At 50.2% G+C, this 25546-nt stretch overlaps 1 protein-coding gene across 2 annotated transcripts in view; it reads right to left on the bottom strand.

The window, feature by feature from the left end:
- The window catches only part of CPNE5 (copine 5), a 91204-nt gene that overhangs the window by 18206 nt on the left and 47452 nt on the right, over nt 1-25546 (bottom strand). For both annotated transcript variants that reach the window (XM_060021908.1, XM_060021909.1), the window contains 3 exons: nt 14168-14271; nt 9294-9398; nt 1881-1922 (listed from right to left, as the gene is read on the bottom strand). In XM_060021908.1, coding sequence (XP_059877891.1) covers nt 1881-1922; nt 9294-9398; nt 14168-14271 — 251 coding nt within the window. The remainder of the gene's footprint in view (nt 1-1880; nt 1923-9293; nt 9399-14167; nt 14272-25546) is intronic.

Below are 25546 nucleotides of genomic sequence, written 5' to 3'. Positions count from 1 at the left end.
ACAGACACCCAGCAAAGAGCAGGGTCCTGGAGAATAGGACCCACTTCTAATACTTGGATTCTTATTTGAACGAACGAGCAATAGTATGTATTTTGGGGACAACTGGGGAAATTTGAACATGAAATGAATATTAGATGGTATTCAAGAATTATTGTTCAATGTGTCAGGTGCAATAATGACATTTGTAGTTATTTAGAAAAATGCCCTTATTTTTTAGACATTCTCAATGAGATATTTAGAGGTAAAAATGCCATGAACTGTAACTTAAACTACATCAAAACATAGATAAGGCAACTATGGCAACATGTAACACTTGTTAGATTCAGGTATAGGCTTAAAGTGTTCATTAAACTCTTCTCTCTACTTTTCTGTGTACTTGACATTTTTCCAATAACATTTTTTGAAAAGACAATTAGCTTTAGGTCCGTCCAGGCAGCTTGAGGTGTTTTCTGCAGTGTTTACACCTTCTGCATCTCTGCCCCACAAGCATGTGTTGACAGTAAGTGCAGCAAAACCTTGTACAAAGCAGAACTCCCATCTGCCCTGCGGTTGGCTGCCTTTCGCCACCACTCTCCCTGATAGAGGGCAGTGGTTAACATGCTGGCCAGGAATGCCTGCTGGAGTGTGATGCCCAGGAGGTACCCCTGGGGCCTTGCCCCACCTTGAGTCCACACTGTCTTTTGTCTACATATTTACAGCTCTCAGCATTCAGACTATGAGCTCCTTGATGGTGGGACCCAATGGCATCTGGTAGCTGTCTCCAGCTTCCCTGGTAAAGGAAAGGTATGGGGAACTCCAGGGTAAGGTGATGAGGTGAATCGTGGGTGGAAGCCTGAAGCTGACTTGCCTGTGATGTGGTTAAAGCGAAGAGAGGAGGGGACAGAGTGAGCTGGCAGAGTAGTGTTGGCACTAGAGTTTCTCTACAGGAAGGTGTTGGGCAGGTGAGCTCCTTGGAAGGAGCTCCGGCCTAACTTAGAGCTGTACTTGCACAGCCCTTTACGGCATCCCCCATCCATGTCACAGACTTGATAGGCACCAGTGGAGATCAGAGGGCTTAAAGCCCCTCTATGACCCCCCTGGTAGCACCACAGGATGGAGGGCTCACAAAAGTCAGGAAGTATGACATACTTGGATTTGGTTGGATTTGGTTCAACAGACAAGCAGGAGCCGGTGAGGGTTCTACTAAAGTTGTGAGAGGCCTGTTCTGGTCCTCGTCTATGAATTCCCAGTGATACTGGCTCCTTGGGGGCACTTAGATACACAGAAGAGGAAGCCCCTGGCCTCCCCAAGGTTAGGCTCAGCCCTACTCAGGCTCTGCCTTACCACTCCGGGGTCCATTCATATGCTCGCCTTTCCCATATCCCACTCCGTCAGCCCTGCTCCCCACAAACAGCTCCTCTGAGGAGTCAAGGGCCTCCTGCTAGATTTCAGGGAGTCTCTGAGAGCCAAGCTCATCTTCTGCACTTCAGTCACCACACGATGCTTAGCCTCACACAGAGAACGTGGTCATGAATGCTCAGGAGGTCACTAATATCTGCCTGTACCTTAGAACATGCACATTTCAGAAAATCCTACATTCTTCCAAATGTGGGGAGATTTTAGACACTGGCTGGCCGCTAGGCAGCTGTTTGAGGAAAAGAGGCCTCTTACACCCCTTGCACCATGTCCTGCAGGACACAGGCCCTCTGGTGCCTCAGTGGAGCTGGGCACGGAAGAGCCACCGAGGCAGTGGTCCCTCCACAGGAAACCCAGGCCCCTCACCCCACAAGCTGCCATGGGTGGGGACCTGGGCATAGCTCTCTCCATGAGAGGGCAAGATCCACCTTCCTCCCAGGGGCTGTCCCCCTCCTTGCTCACCTTCTGTCCTTCTGCCAGCTTACCTGCCATCTCGATCCCAGTCGTATACCTCCACCTTGATGGTCCTGTAAGGCAAAGGGCCCATGGTGGGATGGACTTGACCCAGCACCTGCGTAGCCTGAGAATGGGGCCACCTGCGTGGCCTTCTCACGCTCCTGGGCCAAAAGGGGATGGAGGAACACCCACCTGGCTCTGAGGGCCCTCGGTGAAGAGGCAGCAGCCCAGGAGACAAAGGAACTATCTTGAAGCCTTTAAAGGTCTTAGGGACAGAGGCAGCTCCAAAGCTGCACTGGGACTTCCCTGAATTTCAGGGAAGATGTAGAAAGGCAGCCTCAGACTTCAGTTCACCCCACCTTCTCTTGGCCACCCCAGATGGGGCACAGATCCCAGCATGAAGCCATACTGCAGTTTATCAGGGGTGGGGCCGTTAGAGTGTGAGTGTGGTGCTCCGTAGATCCAAGGCCTAAGCAGGGTGGGCTCTCCTGGTGGGACCCCGGGGTTCAAGGAGTCTGAGTGGTGGGGAGCTACCCCGCATGTCAGGGATGGACCCAGGGGTCCTGACTCAGGATGGCCTGCTGAGCTTTTCCATGCCAGACTGGCTCCTGAGTGAGGGTGTAATTATCTTCACATTTTAGCCTGTCTGCTTTAATTAGTTTGTTTTGACTCCTGAGCTTGGGGCTGGGCTTTGGGAGCCCATTTTATTTTTAGCCTGTTTCTATGGCAACAGGCTAGCAGACCAGAGGCAGAGGAGGGAGGTGGAGGTTGCAGGTTAACCCTTGGTACCAGCAGTCCTCCAGGGATGCCCAGGGATGGGGCAGATGCCCGGGTCCCTCTGCAGGGTCAGGGTCTGGAGAGGTGGAAGAGGCATGGAGGAGCTGGGTCTCCAGCCTTCAGTTCTAAATGGGGCACACAGAGGCGGCTGCCCAGGCCCGTGTTCTATGAATATCTCATCATTTGGCCCATGGCCGCGGCCCATCTCCTCAAGTCTGCAGGGAGCCGGCCTTGGAGTTCCAGAACCCCCAGAAGGAGGCGCTGTCTCCCTTCAGATGAGCCTCCATGGGGCATGGGGGTGGGATGCGGATTCTCCCGCATCAGGGTAGAAACTGTTCAGGAAATGAAGGGATGCCCAGTACGTTGTGCAGCAACTGGATTTTTGTTACCAAAATGTAAAATGGGGCAGGCATAGAAGCCCACCATTTAGAGGAATCCTTTAAATTTTTGTGAAAAACAAAAAACTATGTCTCTCTGAGGAGAATTATTATGGAAAGAAAAATAAAATCTAGGCCTCTGAAGGTAGGCTGGTGATCTGGAAAGAGTAGAAAGTGTCTGGGGTGTGGACTTGGATGCTGGGCCATTTGCACTGGGACCTGGAGATGTCGCTTAACCTCTCTGAGCCACAAAATCATTTTAAAGTAGGGATAATAACGGCCCTACAGAATAGCTGTGGAGACAAATTGGTAAAACTGCCTGGCATGCGTTGGATCTCTATAAACATGCCTCCTGGGCTTCCCTGGTGATGCAGTGGCTGGAAATCCGTCTGCCAGTGCAGGGGACACGGATTCCATCCCTGGTCCGGGAAGATCCCACATGCTGCGGAGCAACTAAGCCCGTGCGCCACAACTGCTGAGCCTGCTCTCTAGAGCCCGCGAGCCACAACTATTGAAGCCCACGTGCCTAGAGCCCGTGCTTTGCAACAAGAGAAGCCACCGCAATGACAAGCCCGCGCACCGCAAGGGAGACACAACACAGCCCAAAAGAAATTAAAACAAAAAAAAGCCTCCTCTCCACTTTAGCATTTGGGCCACACCTGGGATAGTTTTGTTTGTTTGTTTTTTTACAATAAATTTATTTATTTTATTATATTTATTTATTGTTTCTGGCTGCATTGGGTCTTCATTGCTGTGCGCGTGCTTTTCTCTGGTTGTGGCGAGCAGGGGCTACTCTTCGTTGCGGTTCGTGGGCTTCTCATTGCAGTGGCTTCTCTTGTTGCGGAGCACGGGCTCTAGGCACGTGGGCTTCAGTAGTTGTGGCACGTGGGCTCAGTAGTTGTGGCACGTGGGCACACCACAACAACGGACCACCAACACCAGTCCCTCAGGTGACTAGATCAGTGACAGCCAATGTGCTCAGAGGCTATAGGAGGACCCCAGTCATAGCCACGGCCTTGGATACCCAAAAAAATCACTGGGGAGAATTTTTTTTTAATCTCACTGCCAGAAGGCGTGATTTAATTGGTCTGGATAGGGCTCAGGCACAGGTAGTTTTTAAAAGTCCCCTGGCTGATTCTAATGTGCTTCCAGAGCCACTAACCTCTCCAGATGAAATTAACTGGTTTTCAAACTTGGTTACACATCGGATCCCCCAGGGAGCTTTAGCAATCCTGATGCTGATGCCTCACCCCAGAGATTCAGAATCAATTGTTCTGGGGGTGCAGCCTGTGCAGGGGAATTGTTAAAAGCTCCTCAGGGGGGCTTCCCTGGTGGCGCAGTCGTTGAGAATCTGCCTGCCAATGCAGGGGACACAGGTTCGAGCCCTGATCTGGGAAGATCCCACATGCCGCGGAGTAACTGGGCCCGTGAGCCACAACTACTGAGCCTGCGCGTCTGGAGCCTGTGCTCCGCAACAAGAGAGGCTGCGACAGTGAGAGGCCCGCGCACCGCGATGAAGAGAGGCCCCCGCTCACCGCAACTAGAGAAAGCCCTCGCGCAGAAATGAAGACCCAACACAGCCTAAATAAAAATTAAAAAAAAAAAAAAAAGCTCCTCAGGGGATTTGAACTTGCAGCTGAGGTTGAGACCACTGAGTATGAGATTCCTGTGCCAACTCACCCCAGTAGCAATCACAGCCAAGGCTCCAGGGATGGCTGCAGGGAGTCAGATTAGCTCGGAGACCAAAATCTCCAGAACTGGGGAAGAAGGAGGTGCCCAGAGGCAGGGGAAGGCAGAAGCAAAAGCCAGACACAGCTGGTCAGTAGCAGCACCAGGCCTCTTGGCAGGGAGCCAGTGTCCTGTGGGTCTCTGAATGTGTGGGGCAGGAGTGACAGAGCGGGGTGTGTGAGCCCCAGCAGGCCAGCAAGGATGGGGAACGCTGGCAAAGACTCCAGGCTTGCCCCCCAGCACACCAAGCAGCTCTGTCCATAGCCTCCTCTGAACCGAGCTGTAGGTCTGCTCCTAATGAGCCTCTCCCTCTCCCAGGCAGGGAAAACAGGAAAAGGTATGTTTCCCTGATGCTTACAAGTCCCAAGGGCTGACAGGCCTTGAGGGGTTCACCCTAAACTAACTGAGTCAGTCCATTACTCTGAGAAGCTGCTGGGAGGAAGAAGAGTATCGAGCCTCACAGGCCCAGGCAGTGAGGCTTGATGGCAGAGGTGCTGTGCAACCCCAGCTGTACTGCACTGACTGTGGCTCCTGTGTCTGAGTTCAGCTTGTGCATGTGTGAACCAGGGATAAGACACTCCTAACTGAAGCCATAGTATTGGGCCCAGCCCCTCCCGGTGCTCAGCGTGTGGTGGGGTTCAAAGGAGAAGCAACTGGTTCAATCCAGGGGGCCGAAGTTTGGGTGATGTGACAGCCCCCCAGCTCCTGGGAACCCTCTCCCTTCTCCAGGTGAAGACCCAGTACGCTTAACACCCTTTTAAAACCTACTTATTCACCATGAAGGTGTGAGTGAGTGATAGCAGCCCGACCCAGAGGAATTTGGTTTAACAGGGACAAATCCTCAAGTCGCAGAATATTCAAGGACAGAGCAGGGGGACTTCAGGGAAGGCAGGAGAAGTGCTTTCATCACCCTTCACCTCACTTCACCCCACTGGAGGGCTAGATTAATTCTGACCCTGAGTCCACTTCCTCTGACTCAGGTTCTGCTCAGCTGGGTCACTTGGGTTTGGTCTTGTGTGGACTGGAAACACAGCAAAGGCGGGGGACCCCAAACCAGGGGAACCCCAAATTAGAGGGCCAGCCCAGAAGTGACTTCTGGAGAAGGGACATGCACCTTCTCCTTGCCCTGGCAAATGACATAATCTGTGGTCCTCCGTTTCCCCATCTGTGAAATGGGCATGTCATTAGTACCCATCTTCTAGGGTTATTGTGAAATTTAAACTCACAAAATAAGATACTGTATTTAAACCAATTAGGACACAATTTGGCCCATGTCCTAAAGACTCACTAAAGCTTAATGAGATTAACTCGTTTCCACCCCCATCATTCCAAGAAAACGGCCCTTTCTCAGCAGATCCCTGGTTCTCACCCCCTGGCCCTCTTTTTCACAATAGTAAGTTGATATTTCTGTTTGAACTCTCTTCTCTCAGCTCCCTGACTATGGCTGCCCTCCCCCTGGTCCCTTCTTATCTCTCTGACATCCCCCTACTCCTGACCTCTGCCAGCCCCCCTCCTGGGGACTCCCAGACCTCTGTTCTCCTCTCCCCTGGGAAGAACACTACTGTACCTGTCCCATAGCCACACAGTCTGGCTCCCTGTCACACTTCCCATTTCCACTAGTGGTACCGTCGTCTCTCATCCTCCAAACTCCAAACCCTAATAATCTCTACGTCTCTTTCACTCCCATATCCAGGCAGCTGTCAAGGCCTTTTGAGTCTTCCTTCTACCTCCTATCTCGAAGCAGACCTGCTCAAGCCCCTGAGCAAACTCTCCTAGAGCTGTCCTCCAAGTGTCCCACCCCACTCACCCCACGCCTTGACCATTCATCAGCAGAGCGCTGGAGTTTAAGAACACAGATCCTAGAGCCAGCCTGCTTGGGTCCAGATTCTGATGCTACTGGCAGTAAGACCCTGGGTGAGTTACTTAACCTCTCTGGGCCTCAGTTTCCTTACCTACGAGATGTGGATAGTATTTGTAACTTTTCCAGAAGAGGTACTAATTGTTGGGAGGATTAAATTAGTTCACATACATCAATTACCTCAGAAGGGCCACAGGAGCCTTTGCTGTTATTATTATGACCCATGTCTCCCACCTTGGCCTGGGAGCAACCTCAGAAGGAAACTTGGGTCTGAGAGCTCACTGTGTCCACAGCACCCAACACGGTGTCTGGCGCCCGGCTGGCCTGGAAGACAGGGCTGCTGGATTAAACCCAATGTGTACTGTGAGACTTCAAGAGGTGCCTCGGAAGTAGAGGAAAGCGGCCTTGTTTTCCTGAACAAGGCCCACCCTGTCCTGCCCTACGGGGGCCTCCCAAATGCCTGCACCTCCTGAGTGGCTGTTGTGTATGTGGGTGACCCTAGGGCTCAGCAGGGGGCAGGTCTGCTCGCTTACCAGGCCAGTGTGACACACCTGACACCTCCATTAGCACCACTGTCAGTCACATCACAGTTAATCTGTCCCTGGCTTTGGAGGAGGGCCCAAGCTGCCCAGCCATCCTGGAGGGAAACCAGTCCAGGGCTCAGCCTGGGAGGGGGATGGGAGCCCACCTGGGCTTTCCGCAAAGCCTGCACCTTCCCCCCACACCCGCACCTCCTCCGATGGCTGATCGGAGAGCCCAGGCCTCTGAGCTGGGCTGACCTCCTTACAAGGCTGGATTCTGAGGCCCTAGGAGGCCTTCCCCGGGATGCGGGTTGTGGGGGGTCAGCTGGACAAACCCCGAAACCTCTAGGCAGTGCGGTCGGAAATCCCAATTCCTTCCACCCCTATGAGAATGGAGCTGCCATGTTCTCCCATACCCCAACCTTGAATTTCCGCTCCCTTCCTCTCTATCCCAACCATTTTTCCTACATCCCTTGTCCCCAGGAACTGACGCTGCCCCCGCAAACTTCCACCCTGCCCTGAGCCTCCTTTAGACCCTGTTGCTTCAACCCCTCCCATTCCCCACCACTCCAGAAGCCCCAGGACCTGGCTAGACATGGAACGGGGGTTTGTTTGGCTGAAATGCCTATTTTTGTTTCCAGTCTCATTTTGCACAACTATTTAACTGTCTAAAATATACGTGTGCACATCTGAGCTCCCTGTAAGCCCCCTGAAGACAGAAATGTGGCTACATTCCCTTGAATGCCACACAGCTGGAGGCGCAGTGCTGAGCACATCGTAGGTGCTCAATGACCACCTATGGAACAGACTGTGGCTTTTCTGTCCCAGCCGAGGCAGGAAAAGAAGCCACTTCATCTCCTGGATCAGCAGCCTAATAGGGAGAGAGACAGGGGTGCCTGGAGGCCATCCGTCTGCTCATTCCTGTCCCCTCACCCCACTGCACATACCCTGTCAGTAGCCACTGTGAACAGAGTGCCAGGGAGCCCATGCCAATGCCACCAGCCAGGATGCCCTGAGGTATCTGTTCTGACACCCTAGGGCTCCTGTCAGAGTGGCCAGCAGAGGCCCAGCTTCCTCAGGGCTGCCTGGACAGCCCTGCCCGAGAAGCCCCTGCCAGCTCGCCCACCTGCTATAGCAACCACCAGGAAACCAGGCTGGGTTCTTGTGACTTAACACAGACCAATACCGTGTTACAGCTCCCATCCTACGTGTCCCCTCTCCCCCCTACATTTGCCACAATTTGTAATTATATGTTTCTTTGTGCAATTATTGGATTAATGTCTGCCTCCCCCACTAGCATATAAACTCCAAGAGGTTGGGTGAAGGGTGAAGACTGTGTGTTTTGTTTCCTCCTGACTTCCCAGCATCTAGTGCAGTGCCTGTCACATGGTAGGGCATCAATTAACGTTTGTGGATGAAATGCTGAACGGCATTTTATGTATACCAGAGCCTTACATGTAGGTTGTGAGCTTCAAAGCAGCCCTACAAGGTAGGTGGATGTTTAGGTACCCAGTTTACAGATAAGGAAACTGAGGCTCAGACAGGTCAAAGTTTGCCCAGGTTGAGAGTGCTTTTTTCGTCACAGAGTCAGGATTGGAAACTAGGTATCTGTATCTATACTCAACAATCTACACTCAAACAATGATGAGGTGTATTATGAGTAGGCTTTGTAGCGTCAAAAAATTCCATGAGCTGTTTGCACTGCATCCCTCATCCCCATTTATGGCAACTCATCTGGCAGCACATATCCTGGGATCCTGACTCCCCAGAGTCTCTCAGCCAGGAGTTGGGGCTGCTGGGGACCAAGTCACCTCTACGTGCATCTAGAGCCGCCATCTGGCCCCCACCTGCCCCTCACTGGGCACAGTGAAAAGACCAGCTACTGAGCTCCGGGCAGGGCGCCCAACACACACCAGGGCTTCTCTGAAATCCTTGGTACCTCCCATCCCCCCAACCTGGGAGGGCTTCCACCAATGGGAAAGTCAGACCAGGAGGAAAAAAGGCGGGGTGTGGTGAGGGAAGGGCAGGGAGCCAGAGGGATCCCCAGTTCCACCCTGTGCAGGGCCACCAGCACGCAGCTCCAGGAGGCTCTGCTCGCTTGTACTGATGGGATGGCCCTCATCAACGTGACCGTGCCCCCCGCACCTGTGCTTGGGGACAGGGGACATTTTCTCATCTCACCGATCATAGTCCCCGTTGCAGAGGGCTCTCACAGGAATGGAGAAAGTTTGCCAGACTGGGTTTAGGGTGTTCTTCATGACCTCAGTCTTGTGGCAGATGGTGAACCTGGCAAAGAAGAGAGGGAAGTCTGTCAGTCCTGACTCCAAGGGAGGCAGAATTCAGATCACCAGAGGGGCTGGCTTGTTAATCTCTGCAGTTGCCAGACAGTAGAAACAATGGCTTCGTGAGGTGATGAGCTGCCTGTCACTAGCAGCATCCAGGTAGAAGCTAGACAGCCATTCCTTTTTTTTTATCTTTGTATAAACTTCAGTTTATTTTATTTTTTTAACATTTTTATTGGAGTATAATTGCTTTACAATGGTGTGTTAGTTTCTGTTGTATAACAAAGTGAATCAGCTATATATATACATATATCCCCATATCTCCTCCCTCTTGCATCTCCTTCCCACCCTCCCTATCCCACCCCTCTAGGTGGTCACAAAGCACCGAGCTGATCTCCCTGTGCTACACAGCTGCTTCCCACTAGCTATCTATTTTACATTTGGTAGTGTATATATGTCCATGCCCCTCTCTCACTTCTTCCCAGCTTACCCTTCCCCCTCCCCGTGTCCTCAAGTCCATTCTCTACATCTGCGTCTTTATTCCTAGACAGCCATTTCTTGATAACACTACAAAAAGGATTCCTGCACCAGGTAAGAGCGTCAGGAGATGTGGCTCTGGCCCCTGTTCTCTGCGTGACCTTGAGCAAGACTGTCCCCCTCTCGGCCTCTATTTCCTCGCCTGTAAACCCAGGGAGTTGGCCACTATTAGACTTCCTTCATCTGAGATCCATGGAAGGATCTGGAGATGGGCTTTAGGGGTCTGTGAACCCTTGAAATCGTCAGTGGAACTGGGTGCCTGAGTTTCATGTGCTTGCTGTTCCCCTGTCTGAAGGACTCTCTCCCAAATTTCCATGTTAACGGCTCACCTCCTTACTTCCTTCAGGTTTCACTCAACTGTCATCTCTTTGACATGAGCACCTGCCCTGAGAACCATTATCTAAAATTTATACCCCCTGGTCCCCTGACTCTGAGATATCCTAGTCCCTTTCCATACTGCTTTTTCCATCCCATCTGTCACCATTTGACATTTGACATGGTCTGTCTTTCTCCTTATTTCTTTCATAGTCTGTCACTAAAATGTAAGCTCCATAAGGGCAAGGGTTTGTCTTCCTTGTTCACTGGTATATCTCTAGTGCCCAGAATAGCACCTGGCACTTAGTAAGGTGTTCATGTAATATTTTTTTCAGAATGAACTAATGAATAAATGTATTTCTCAGAGGAGAGTTTCCATAGCTCTCACTGGCATTTCAAGCCAGTGAAATTAAAGCCCCTGGCTTAGATGATCTCTAAGACCCTTTCAGCTCTTGTAGTCTGAATCCATGAGCTTGCTTTGCAAACTGAAAGTGCAGAATTGGCTTAATCCCAGCTGGGCCCCGATCCAGCGCCCCTGCCCACTCCCCATGCCGTGCCTGACTGGCCCCGCCGTGGAAGCCTGCCCTGCCACGTGGAGGGGCAGCGAGAAGCCAGAGAGGAGCTCAGGGCAGGGGCTGTCCCCATGAGATTTCCCAGCATCCACCCCAGCTACCTCCTGGCTTGGAAAGGTCACCCAGGAAGGTGCCTGGGCACCGCCCATACCCACACAGCCTGTGCCATTTCTTCTCTGGCAATTTTCAAGTCAAAATGTCATTCCTGTCACCATGGCTCAGCGTTTCTCTTCTGTGCTCCTTCTCGCCCACCCACTGGAGTGTGAGGTACATGTGGGAGACCTCCCCACACACTCCAGAGCTGGTGATGGGGACAGGAATGGGGACGGGGAAAGGAGGGGCCACAGCTGCCCATGGCTGGGGCAGTAGGTCGGGCAGGAAGAGGAGCCTGGACTGGGGGAGGAGGCAGGAGCAGCAACTGGTGGTGAAGGGAGGAGGGTTCGCACCCTGCAGGAGCCCTAACCTCCCACCTGCAACAGTCGCACAGACCTGCTGTGGACCCTCCCCGTCTCCCCACCTCTTTGGAACCACTGCCTTCTCTAGCTCCTCTCGCTTGCCAGCCAAACTGCCTGACCAAGTCTTCTAAGCTATTAGCCTCATTTCCTCCCTAGGTCTTTCTTCCTGAGCCCTGTATGGTCTGTTTTCTGCTTCAGACTCTTGCCTGAAACCACTTTCTTTAAACTCCCCCAAGCCCCCCGCCTTTTCCATCACTAAATCCACAGGCCCCTCGATCCCCTGATGTACTTGCCATGGGGGACAAGGCCCTAGTGTGGAAATGGTCCCTGCAGTCATCTCCCAGCTCAACTCAATTCATTTCAACACACACTCGGGACGTGGCCGTGGGGTGAGGGTGTGAACCAACGGGGTCAGACAGATGTGGGCTCCGGTCCCAGGACCACTACCTCCAGCTGTGCAGCCCTGGGCACGTGACTGAGCTTCCCAAAGAACCGTAACTAACGCTGCCAGATCCTGTTCTAATAACCCGAATTAACTCATTTAATCCTCACGGCTTCCCTGGGAGGGAGGTGTTATGATTCTCCCCATCACACACACCAAGAAACTGAAACGCAGAGGGTAGGGCCCCACTGTCCAGAATGGTAGCCACTAGCCTCACGTGGCTATTTACATTTAAATTAACTAAAATGAAATGAAATAAAAAATTCAGTTCCTCTGTCGCACTAGCCCCTTTCAAGGGCTCAGCAGCTATACGTGGCTGATGGCGACCATAAGGGACAGTGAGATACAGAACATCTCCACCATCACATAAAGTTCCATTCGGTTAGACACGTGCCTAAAATTACAGAGTTAATGATTGGCAGCGACTGGCCGAGCCCGGCTCTCCATCACCACATTCTTGCTCCCAGACCAGTGATTCTGATTGAAGAAGACAAGGTATATGCAGTGCCAGGAGCACGGGTGCTCCGTGGATGCTTCCTGCCCTTTTCCCTCCTGGCGTGGCAGGCCTGACATTTCACTCCCTGTGGTCCCTCTGGATCGGTTTCTCCAGTTGCCCTTGGTGTCCCCTCACCCCAGACAGAGCCAGCCCATGCTTCAAGTGAAACTCACCCCCAAATAAACCCCCATCGCCTGCCCCATCTGACCAGCTCCTTTGCCATTTTCAACAGTCTGGGTTCCCCGCAGCTCGTCTGCCAGGGAGGGGGCGGTGGGCGGTCCCCACCCAAGTTCCGCAGAGCCAGGTCTTGCCCTGCCCTTTTGCCCATGTCCTCCCCTCCCTGCCTCCTCCCCTGCATTTCCACAGCTCGCCTGGCGCAGCACCTCCCACCTGTTCACCGCGTCAGTCACGAGTCTCTCCCTCTCCCCCGCCCCCTCCCCACCCAACCTACACACCGCTCTGCTAGAATAATCATTGGCAAACACTCTGCAACATGTCCATCTCCTGTTCCACAACCCAAATCCCTCCCTCCTGCTGGCCAGTCAGCCTTCGCCGCTGAGACAAGCCCTGGGGCGGCCCCTGCCCTCCTTTCTGGAGGGGACTTGCATGGACATTTCCATGGGCACCCAGAACATTACTCAGACCTTTTCCTCCCTCCCTCAAATCAAGTCAAAGTCAACAAGAATTATTTAAAGAAATCCTGCTAAGAGTCCTATGGTGAGACAAAGGATCCTTTTGTTATGCAAATTATCGTACCTAATTTCCCTTGTTTTGTACTGCTGGTTTAAAGATCAGTTTTCCCTTCGACTGAAACATACCTCCTCCCTGCTGCTGCCCTGCCCCCCAACACACACACACACACGCACGCACGCACGCACGCACGCACACGCACACACACGCACACACCCAGAATTTCAGATTCTAGGGGACTTAGCGAGGCCTCCCTGCCCTCTGTTCAGGGCACACTTGCTTTGCACACACTGTTTCTCTAGTATGTTATTCTTCCCTGCTCCTCCCCCCACCCCCAAACCCCAAACCCCGTGGACCCATTTTTTTCCTCTCCTTCAAAACCTTCTTCCTAGTTCCCTTCTCCAGCAGCGTTTCTCTAATTAACCTCCCTGGCCCCATCGCTTCCTCATTCTGCAGAATCCCAGCTAAGCAGCTGCAGCCTTCCAGAGCTGTGGTGCTTAGAGACCATGGAGACCACCTAATCTAACCAGATCATTTTACTGATGAGAAAACAGGCCCAGAGAGGGGGCATACTTGTCTAGGGTCACAGAGCGGGTTGGAAAAGAGGACTTACGTCCCAAGACCCTCAACCTAGAATCTGTCCCTCTGTGTACATCACTGACCTCTTACATTGCCCAACGAGTTGTCTTTCCATCATATTGTGGGTGGCTTCCAGATTAGGGAGAGGAGAGAAGGAAATGGAGGCTTCAAAGATGGGAGAGATTTTGAATGAAGTCTGGGGCCAAGGGGGGAAGGGGGTCCAGATTTGCCATGCTGAGTAGGAAGTAGTGGGGGGAATATGTGTAGTGGGGTGTTAGGAAGGCTGTGCGTGAGCGAGGACAAGGCTTAGAGATGTAGACTGATGCATGTGGAAGAAGGAATAGACTATCAGAGGGGCCCCTCATTCCTGCCCTAGCCCTGTTTTTGCCCGCTCCCTCCATCTCTGACATGCCCAGCGCCAGCCATTTAGTAATGACCCTCAGAATGGCACTGTGGGCTTGCAGTCTGCCCCTTATCCCCCACCAGCCCCATCTGCGTGGCCAGGGTACTACCTTGGAGCCCCTGACTTCCACCCAGAGCCCCTGCCCTCTCTAGAGCAGGGGCCTCAGGGCAGCAGCAGGAGGAGATGGCCCAAGCCACCCCCGCCCGGCAAGTCACCACAGTCCATCGCTCCCCCCAAAGCCCATGCCCCCAGAAGTGGGGGTGAAGCGTTGCCGGAGAACTCACGTTCCATCCTCGTTGCTTCTGTAGAACACCAAGAAGGGGTCAGACTTCCCAAAGAAATCTTTCTTGTCCAGCTTGTTGGCACAGAACTGCATTGTGGCGACATCCTGGCGGGAAGGAGGGAGAAGAGGGGTGTGAGTCACAGAAGGCTGGAGGGGGGCCCCGTCCCTATGGGGACACAGCCCCAGGGCCTGGGGATTCTGGGCCCCAAGCCAGTTAGAAAGGACAGCAGCTCCTGCCCTGCACCACGTGCCAGGCCCTGAGCTAACACTTAGGAGGGTCTCATTTCATCTTCAAACAACCCCACCCGGCAGGTCTGGTGGAGCAGCCGGGCAGTGAAGCAGGTGGATTCTGGAGCCGGCTGCCCCAGTTTGAATCCTGGCTCTACCACTTTGTAGCTGTGTGACCAGGCAAGGGAGGTAACCTCTCAGAGCCTCAGTTTCCCCTCTGTAACATGGGGCTGATTGCAGTACATACTTCAAAGTGCTGTGGTGAGGGCTGAATGAGATCAAGTATGCGAAGTCTGGAGCGGAGTGCAGGCACGTCACCCACTCGGTCAAGGTTCATGCACAAGGTATCATCACTATTGTACTGAGTGGCTCAGAGAGAGGTGCAATGACTAACTCAAGCCACTCTGAGCTTGGTCACCTAACCCCAAGCCCTAACCCCAAGCCCTCGCTGGCCACATCGCCTCACTCCCTTACATGACTGTATGGTTCCTAGAGGACATTCAAGTTTACGTATCACTTTCACATGCACTGACTCACAAGAGGCTCATCTAACCCTGAGGTAGCTATAGCTGGACCATGACCCCCCCATTTTACAGCTGAGGAGCCTAAAGCTCAGAGCAGGGAGCAACCCCTACAAGTTTATCAAACAGAGCCCTGGGTTTCTGACTCCCCTGACTAGTTCACAGCTTTGGCTGACCCAGACCTAACACTCAACCCAAGAGCATAAGGAAGGTACCAGGCCTAGTGAGAATCGGTTGACCTCTCCTCTCACACGGCTCCTAGCCGCTCAGCTCGCTGCAGCCAGCAGGGCACTGGGCAGAGATGCCCCCGTGTCCTCCTCTTTGCCCATCCCCGTGTGGTCTCTTCAACCTGAAAGCTCTGCATCCCGACAAGTCAGCTGCCAACCGGCCAGAGCTCAAGGCTCTGTCAATAGTCCCTGGGGCCTGGCCTGGCCCTTGAGGGAAGCGAGGCAGGAAGCAAGCCACCCAGCTCTCTCACGCTGCCCGCTTCCTCTCAGTGGCGAAGAGGGTCTCTGGAGATCAGTGTCCTACAGCCCAGTGAGGACCAAAATGCTGGCAGGGATGAAGATGCAACCTCTCACAGCTTGAAGGACATGGTCAAAGGTTGGGGCAGTGGGTACGATATAATGGTTAAGAATATGGTCTCTGGAGCCAGGCTGCCTGCTTCCGTTCCATCCCCTCACTAGCTGTGTGACCTAGGGCAAGTTACTCACCCTCTCTGTGCTCAGTTTCCTCATCTGTAAAATGGGGTACAGGCAAGGCCCACCTCATAGGCTTGTGAGAATGAAATGAGTTAATTGAGTACAGCGCTGAGAACAGTATATTGCACACACTAAGTACTGTGTGTGTACAAGTTATGATGATTTGGATATTTCTCCCCTCCCCCCGCCCACTGTGTGTGGTCTCTGTCCCTGCCCCACTCCCACCTCTACCACCTCATATGCCTTCCCTCAAGGACATCTGACAACAGCAAACAGAGCATCCCTCCATTCACTGGCTCATTCATTCATTCAACAAACATGTATTAGACACCATCTGTGTGGGCCTGTCACTGAACTCAGTGCTTTACAGCCTTATCATATTTAGCCCTCAGAATAATCCTTTGTTGCTTTTTACAAATGAGGACGCTGGGGGTTGGGGGAGCTAGGTAACCTGCCCAACATCACCAGCTGGCAACTGGTGGAACAGAAATTCAACATGTATGAACTCAACATGATTTCAAAGTCATGCCTCTTCCAGCACAGAGCACACTATAGTTCACAAGACCCGCTTCCCTGTATCTTTAGAGTCGCTGATTTCTTCTGACTCGGGTCAGGGCTGGATTCGGGTTGGCCTGGGCTGAGAGGGTCTCCTGAAGGGAGGCCCTGAGGGGCAGTGCTGGGGCACAGTGGCCAGCACACGGAGGCGCCCAGGTAATGATGGCTTTTATCATGTCCCTCAGCATCGCCCACCTGAGAGGGACAAGGAGGCCGGATTGGGGGCTTCCAAGGCCTAGAAGCCCCGGAATCTGAGAGCCTCCTGAGGAATCTAGGACTTCAGACCTGGAATAGAGAATGGCTGACTTACCAAGCACTTACTCGATGCCAGGTGCTGTGTTAAGCCTTCTCTTTACACATATTATTTTACTGAATCCTCATTATAACAGTATGAAGTAACTCCTCTAGTCTCCCAGTTTACAGATGAGGAAACTGAGGCTTTTAGAGGTCGTCCAAGATCACACAGTGGTGGTAACAAAGGCAGTTAGACTTCAGGGCTTTCCCTCACACCCTCCCAGAAAGATATCTAGCCTTCTAAGTCCATCCCCAGCAGTCACTATCTTTCCCCAGGAGAAAGTTCCAATCCCATCCCATGCTGGATGGAGGGAGCACTTTAAACGCCTCCCTGGGGAGTTCCATCCCAAGGCCTAGAAAGAGGAGGAAGCCTAGGACCTGGTAGGCTCCTCCTGGCACTGGCTATATAATTTGTGGGACCCAGTAAAAAGGGAAAATGTGAGGTCCTTTGTTCAAAGAGTATTAAGAGATTTCAAGACTGTAACAGCAGAACATTAAACCAAGAGCAGGTCCTGTGTGACTGAACAGATCACATGCCCATAAAGTGGGCCCTGGCTCCTCCCCATGGATGGAACCATCAGCGGCATCAGAAAACAGACCAGACTTTGCTGAGTAGGAGCCCCAGCAAGGAATGCAAAGCTCTGAGTTCTAGTTTGTCCCAGCAGTCCTTCAAGCCCTCTGAGCCTGTCTTCTCATCTATAAAGTGACGCATTGGACAGGATGATCACCACTGTCCTTTTCAACTGGGCGGTTTAGGTTTTGGCGCTGATGCCACAGGGAGCGTACTGGGAAAGGGGCGGCATCTAGGGAAGGCTGGTGCTCAGGGGACAGTCTGGGGATCCAGGATCCCTCCAGCATAGCTTGGTGGTTATCACAGTGACCTCTCCCACATCTGGAGGTCACCTGTGTGACACCTTCACCTGAATGGATACAGGCAAGCTGCACATGACACCTATACTGGTTGACTATGAAATACACACATATATTTGAAACAACCAAAACAGATGCCACAAAATCCAGAGGCAAAGCTCTTATTTTTCCTTCCTAGAAGGACCCCTGCGGGCCCTGCAAGGTCAGGGAGGGGAGCAGGAATATCAGAAAAATATTAATGCAGAACTTAATAGGCCCTAACTTCCAGGACTATTTAGTGCTCCACTGGGAGGGCCATGGTCCCAGCACAGCACCTGACAGAGAGAACAGTACAAAGGAGCCACAGACACCTGGTTGGAACCCCAGCTCTGCCATCTCCTAGCTGAGCAGCCTAGGGCAAGCAATTTAACCTAAGTCTTGGTATTCTCCTCTGGAAAAATGGAGTAATAATGCCCCCTGTGAGACTGTTGGGAAGACCAAGGGAGATGATATATGTTAAGTACCAGTCCACAGTGCCCAGCATAGAACAGCTAAAAGAATAGAAGCCAACACTCGCCAAGTGCCATCTACTCCCGGGCTGACCCATATGGAATTGCCAATGTTCAACTCGTGTTTATCTACGATAACTGCAATCGTTATTCCCATTTTAAAGCTGAGGAGACTGAGGCACAGAGAAGTTAATACCCTTTCCTGAAGCTACAAAGCTTAGTAAGAGGAGAAGCTTGGAGTGAAACAAGACAGTCTGGCTCCAAAGATTAATAGCTGAGATTCCAAATGATGACCCCGAATCATCAAGATAAGTTTAGTTATGTTTTGTAGCCTCAGTTTGAGAAGTCAGAGAAGTGTGAAATCCATTTTAGAAAAGTCTCCTCTATGCAAGCTAGCTAAAAAAAAAAAAGACTGACTCTGAAATTCATCTAACTGGAAACATCCACCAGTGAGCCACATCTCATTCCCCCACCCCACCCCCATGGCAAATATGTGTGAGGCATTGCTGGGAGCTTATTTTGTTCTTCAACATGATCTGCCTTCCCTATCGCCACCCAGACCCAGAGACATTCGCCAAAAGCCCATTATGATAAACTGTATGGGGCCATTGTCAAATCCGTGGGCATAAGACAGAACTTCAGAGAGCTTTCTAGGCTATAACCAAGGCAAGGTTCCTCCCTAATGGGTGTGTGGCCCATGGGGAGCCTGTGAGACAAGGAGCATGGAGCTGCTTGGGGACTTGCTTTTGAAGGTGCTTCTGGGTTATGTCAATAGTCCTATTTACTATGCTTCAACTGTTCCCCTTAAATAAGGGTTAATGAATGAATCAACACTTGATATACATGTGACCCCAGGAAGAGGCTAGGGAAGCGGCAATAAAATGTACTGGGCCAGCAGGATCAGGGAGCAGCAAATTCTGGCTGAGGGTCAGAGGTCCTGCTGTTTGACATTCTCAGCCTGGCAGTGGGGCTCTCTGAACACATGATATGCCTGTCCCAAACCAGAAGCATCTCTGGAATCAACTGCAGAGATGATAAAACAGCTCCCGCAATATATAATTTTCTGCAATTTCTGCCTTTTCACCCTATCTTTTAAAAAAACATATTAAGTTCTTCTAAAACAGCAGGATTGCCTCAATTTGCATCTTTCCGCATGTTAATCAGGCTGCTTGGGAGACCACAGCAAACAGCCTTTCTCTCTGGGATGGTGGCCTGGCCCAACTCTAGCATGTTAGGCCTCCCTGACCCAGGAGGTCAGCAAGTGGGCTGAAGGCTGGGAAAGGGTAGCAACGTGCCGGGGGTGGGGGGTGGTGAATGGAAGGCTGCTCTGGCTTGGGTCTTGCTGGCAGCCCCCAGGATCAGAGCAAGGATAAGGCAAGTGCAAAATTTAAGGGATTCCAAAAATCTCAATAATGAAAGATTTTAATGAGATTTTTTTTTAAAGATTTTTTTGATGTGGACCATTTTTAAAGTCTTTATTGAATGTTACAATATTGCTTCTGTTTTATGTTTTGGTGTTTTGGCTGCGAGCCATATGGGATCTTAGCTCCCCCACCAGGGATCAAACTCGCACCCCCTGCATTAGAAGGTGAAATCTCAAACACTGGACTGCCAGGGAAGTCCCTAATGCGATATTTTAAAAAATCAAAATCAATGCAAAAATCCATGATACATAAAATATCAAAAATCTGAATAAAGCCATTTTACAGATGAAGAAACTGAGGCACAGAGAGGTCAAGTAACCTGCCCAGGGTCACAGAGCTCGTAAGCAATGGCATTTGGTCTGGATCCAGAGCCCAAGTTCTAACCACTTTGCCCTACTGCTCACATGCTGTACCCTAAGAAGCACTTTTAAATAGATGGTGGAACCATGGTGACATTTACTGTCTTCTCTTTAATATTTGCTGCATTTTCCAAATTTCCTGGAATCAGTACATTGCCTTTTTTAGTCTGAAAAAAGAAGACATTGATTAAAAAGAAAAAACCTATATGGGAAAAGGATCCGAAAAAAGAATGGATATATATATATGTATCACTGAATCACTTTGTTGTACACCTGAAACTAAAACAATATTGTAAATCAACTATACTCCAATATAAAATAAAAATTAAATTAAAAAATAAAGAATCATTAGCCACAACTCTGAAATTTAGCATTCCCGTAGGGAGAAACACAACTCAGAGCTGGGGGTGATTCCGTGACCAGTGACCTTCAGAAGGGCTTCTGCATTCATAGAGGGGCCCAGAGCCCCGGCCTGCCTGGGGTGTAGGCATTCAGGGATAGAAGCAAAGACTCCATAGGCTAGAGTTTATTCTAATGCAGATGGTGAGTATTAAAGTTGGTCTAGGAGGCTAGGCCTGTCGCTACACATTGACGGGAATAACCACCTTGAGGTCAAGCTGGTTTTTCTCTCCTGTCTTAATGACTGACTTCTCAAGCAATCCAATCAGTTGTGTAACTGTTGATTTGGTCATTCAGAGGCTGAATACTCCAGATTGACCGTTTTTCCTCCTGCTCATTGAGCCTGTGTGTCTGGCATACTAACCAAAATCCATCAACTAAAGTTCAAAGAAAAATGGAACAATTCAGCTATGAGGATGTTCACTGCAGTAATAATTATACTGTTTCCTTTAAGAGAATAGCTTTAATAAATTATGGCCCATCCATAAACAGAAAAGTGATATACAGCTATTAAAAATGTCTTCCAAGAATATCTAGTGACATGGGAAAATAAATCTGGTTACCATATTCTACTAATTATAAGAAAAAACTATATATTTGTACGCCCAGAAAAAAAGCCTTGGAGGAAATGCATCAAAATGGCAACAGTGATTATCTCTTGTTGATGTTTGTATTCTTTGTATTTTCCAACTGTCTGTTAGAAACATGTTATTTTTCTAGCATCAGGAAAAGTGTTTTTGTTCTGTTTTCTTTCATTCTGTTTTTTTTTAACCAGAAAGATAATTTCTAAGACCAAAACATTACAAATTAACTTTTTTAAAAGGTGATGTCTGAATCCTGATCATTTATCATGAAGGACACTTACACCTGTGCTGGCCACACACACATTTTTCCCAAACATCAACCTGCATATTCTGACACTCAGAAAACCTTCACCACTACCCCCCACTTCACCTTACCTCTTTCTTCCTACCTTTCTCCCTCCGTCCCAGGACTCTTCCTGAGCCTCCCATATAGAGACACTGGGCTCTCTCTGAAGTTTGTCTTTAGAACAATGAGAGTTCTGACTTTAACAGGATTCAAAGCTAAGCTCCCTGGCCACAAGGTCCCACACAACCTGGCCTGCACACTCACCCACACCCTTGCCTCTCTGATGTCACTCATCACTCTTTTCCTGCTCCTGGGCCTTTGCAAGAGCTAACCTCTTTGCCTGGATCCATCTCCCCCCAGGTAGCTGCAAGGGCTCACTGCCTCACCTGTATGTATTTTGGAATAGTGTATAGTATATCCATGAATTTTCCTTCAAGATACTAAAGAGTGCTATAAAATATTTGTTATAAAAAGGAGGCAGGGGGGCTTCCCTGGTGGTACAGTGGTTAAGAATCCTCCTGCCAATGCAGGGGACACGGGTTCGTGCCCCGGTCCGGGAAGATCTCACGTGCCACGGAGCGGCTAGGCCCGTGAGCCACAACTACTGAGCCTGCGCGTCTGGAGCCTGTGCTCCGCAACGGGAGAGGCCGCGACAGTGAGAGGCCCGCGCACCGCGATGAAGAGTGGCCCCCGCTCGCCGCAACTGGAGAAAGCCCTTGCAAGAAACGAAGACCCAATACAGCCAAAAATAAATAAATAAATAAATAAATAAATAAATAAATAAATAAATAAATAAATAAATAAATAAATAAATGTATTTTAAAAAAAAAAAAGAGGCAGGGTTGAGGACCACTGCTGTGCTGTGATTGCTGGTTGGCAATTTCTGTCTCTCTCTCTCATACTAAATTGGAAACTCTGGGAGGGCATGAACTGAGCCAAAGCATATCTGATGAAATGAAATGAATGAATACACGAGCAGGCTGTTGATACCTAAAAGGGGCGGGGGAGGGGCAGCTGCAGTGTGAAGCTTTGACTCCCTTGGCTTGTGAGAGGTGAGCCACACTTTTGCCAGTGTGTACAGGGACCTGACTGGGAGGCAGTGAGAATGTGCATCCGGCCAGGACCTCCTGACTCCAGAGCAAGGCTGGTCTGGGTGGCTGGCAGCCCTAAGGGTAGCTAAGGGTCTGGGGAGGGGAAGGCAAGGAGCTATCTGCTCCCTGCACCCGCAACACCCCACTGCCTCTCTCCAGAAGCCCAGCCACTCACGCCTGCTAAAGGCTACTGGCCTGACAAAGACCACAAAGCCCACGGCTGTTCCGTGTACCATGAAGACTCGGGACTTCCCTGGGTGAGGGAAAGACTCCCTGAACCAAGGCTTGGGCTAGAATCCTGCAGTCTTAGGCAGGTCACTTCAACCTCTCTGCATCTGTGCACTGGGTTACTCACACCTACCCAGCCCTGAGCCCCATGGTGATAATCAAATAGACTGTTAACATGAGAGTCTTGGTCAACTGTGAGGACTATGCAAATATTGCTCAGTATTACACGGAAAAATCATTGTTTTACTGATGAGCATAATGAACTCTTGGGTCATTCAGAGCCCCTTCAGGAGATTAACTCGTCGTTGTCAATATCAAGTATCACTGAATAATATTTTGGATCAAATTCGGATTGTTGGCACTTTCTTGGTATTTAAATTCCAGATGAGAAGGGCTTTTCTATAACCCATCAAAGCATGCTGGTGACCCGCTGGAGTCTACTCTAATCTTTTGCTGGTCCCTGCCCGCCCACACCATCCCCATGGATGAAGGGAGGGTTTGTCTGCTTTGGCAGAATATATCCATTTGAGCAGGAAGCCCTGCTCTGGTGAAAAACCATCTCTCAGACTCCACCCTCTTCCTTTGATCCTCCTACTGAATGCTGGAATGACAGAAGCAAAGCCGTTCAGATGTAATTATTTTAATTCAGCCAGATGCTGGGAATTAGTCTCTTTTCCTTGCAAGTATTCTAGGGAAAGACAGAACTCAGCCAAAGATGCCCCAAAAGAAAAGGAGCTGACAATATCAAGAGGAAGGGAGGGAGCCCCCCCCAACCCCCACTTGCTCTGAAACAGCTTAAATCAAAGAAACTGCTGTCATCCCTGGATGAAGGCGGGGAAGGGAGGAGTGGGGAAGGAGGAGGAGGAGGCAGAGCCTAAGGGGTATTAAACCCAGACTGTTTACCAATCCCGGAAAAGTAGACCAATAACAGCACCAAGCATTGTCCAGAGCTTTAGAATTTCCAAAGCAATTTCACTTGCATTACTTTATTTAATTATAAACTAGGGAGGAAGTCACCAACTGAGTTATAAGCATGGGGGCAAACTGAATCTAGGCTTCAGGGAATTCAGATTCAACCTTTCCCAGACACCCACTAGGAGCCCAGCCCCTGCTAGGCACAGTCCCTTCACAATCTCCTTTAATCCTCACTGCCACCCTATCCGCCCCAGCATACATGTGGGGAAACTGAGGCTCAGGAAGCTTGAACAGAAGCTCTAGTCTACGCATCAGCTGCATTCTCTCCCTTGTTGGGACTCTAACAGCGTTGAGGTCGCCAGCATATATAGGCATAGGAGTTTTCATCATCACCTGCTTCCTATTCATTCAGTCACAGATTCACAAAAGAACCCCTGTGATCACCTACTGCACGCCACGCCCTCTCCTGGGTGTATACGAGGGGGAGGTTTAGTCCTGCGGTCAAGTTCCTCCAGACCCACCGAGGTAAACAGACAAGTAGAGAAACCAGATTGAGCAATTGTGTTTGAGATGATTTGGTCATTGTTATACTGCCCTGTCCTAACAATTCTGTGTCTTATTCTCCAACTGGAAGGCCCTGAAAGCAGAGTTTGGGGCACTACAGCCTAGTCATTAAAGACCCTGGCTCTAGGACCAGACTGCCTGGGCTCACATCTCTTCTACTCAGTGGCTGTGTGACCTTGGGCAGGTCCCTTAACCTCTCTGTAAAATGAGGACCATATACATCAGATATTATAATACATCATTCTACGGATTACATTACATATTATAATACATCAGATAAATAAACTGATACTATATACCACTTAGCACAGTGTGTGTCTCAGAATAATCGCTCAATTAATATTGGCTAACAATTTATACCTCCATACACACCAGTAGTTCTCAAAGTATGGACCAGGAACCCCCAAGGGAGTCCACGAGGCCAAAGCTATTTTCATAATAATGCTGATAAGACATGGAGTTTTCTAGAAGTTATCCAACAGTGATATCATAACAGATTGACTGCAGAAGCTGATATGAAAATCCAGCTCTTCTGTTAAGCCAGACGTTAAAGTGATTTTTTAAAATATAAAGCAAAGCACTCTTCTCAATAAATGAATTTTATTTTGGAAAATATAGTTATTTTTCAAAAAAGATGTTACTTCTGTTAACCTATAATGGGTTAAATTATTGTTATTTTTAAATGAATTAATACATAATTTAAATTTCTTTTTTTTTTTTTTTTTGGCAGCACTGTGCTGCCGCATGTGGGATCTCAATTCCCCAACCAGGGATTGAACCTGCGCCCCTACAGTGGAAGCGCGGAGTCTTAACCACTGCACTGCCAGGGAAGTCCCTCAATTTTAACTTCTAATATGGTAAATACTGATAGCTAATGGATACAATAGTTATACTGCCTTCCCAGGAAGGTTAGAAAATGCTGTTTCTCCTCATCCCTCCCAGGCCCTCTAATCTGAGCTGGATCCAGCCCCATAAGGAAGCTGAGTTCCCAGGTTACCCCAGAATTGGTCTTGTGCTCACACTGTCGCTGTCTCCTCCTTTTCTCCTTATGACCCTCTATGTTCTCACCTGTGGCTCCTAATTAACCTAAGGGGCATGCAAGCCTGGGTAGTTTAGGGGAATAAGCCTGGGTTTCAGAATCAGGCTGACCTGGATTAGAACCCTGGCTCTACCACTTATTGTCCTTGAACAGGTGATTAGCCTCTCTGAACCTCACTTTCCTCATCCATAAAATGGGAATAACAATGGTTACCCTACCTCTTAGGATTGTTGTCAGAAGTAGTGATAACATGTAAAATGCCCAGACATTGACAGACAGAAACTATCACCATTACTGCATTTTATCAGCATTATTAGCTATTGGGTCCCCTGAGTCCCTTCTTGGGTGCTCAGCTACCTGCCAGCTGTCCCCATCTCCTTCTTTTCCACAGTCCCACAGAAGAAGCAAAACAAAGGGATTTTTGCTAGGATTGCAGACTCTGGCTTCCCAACACACACACACACACACACACACACACACACACACACACACACACACACACACACACCCCACATGCTCTCTCTCCCTCAGCCCCATGCAGGGGTGTCACCCTACTCCAGAGCTAAAAGTGAAAAATGACAACTAAATGCCAAGCGCCCAGGCTCCAAGAAAAGGCCCCTCTGTTGCTAGTGTCAGTGCCAAGGCAGTCTTGGCTCAAGGACAAGTGAGCGGTGGCCATGATGGGGAGTGGACCAGGGCTCCCAGCCCAGCTCTGCTGCTGACTGTGGGCGAGTTTCCTCCTGTCTCTGGGCCTCAGCTCAGCTGTAAAAAGGGAAGACACCTTCTAGCTCCGATGTTGTGGACTTCTACGACAGCCAGGTCAGACTGAGGAGC

Source organism: Delphinus delphis, chromosome 10 (genome assembly GCF_949987515.2).
Source record: "Delphinus delphis chromosome 10, mDelDel1.2, whole genome shotgun sequence".
Lineage (NCBI taxonomy): Eukaryota > Metazoa > Chordata > Mammalia > Artiodactyla > Delphinidae > Delphinus > Delphinus delphis.
Note: the sequence above shows the minus strand (reverse complement) of the source record. Positions and strands in the feature narration are given on the sequence as shown.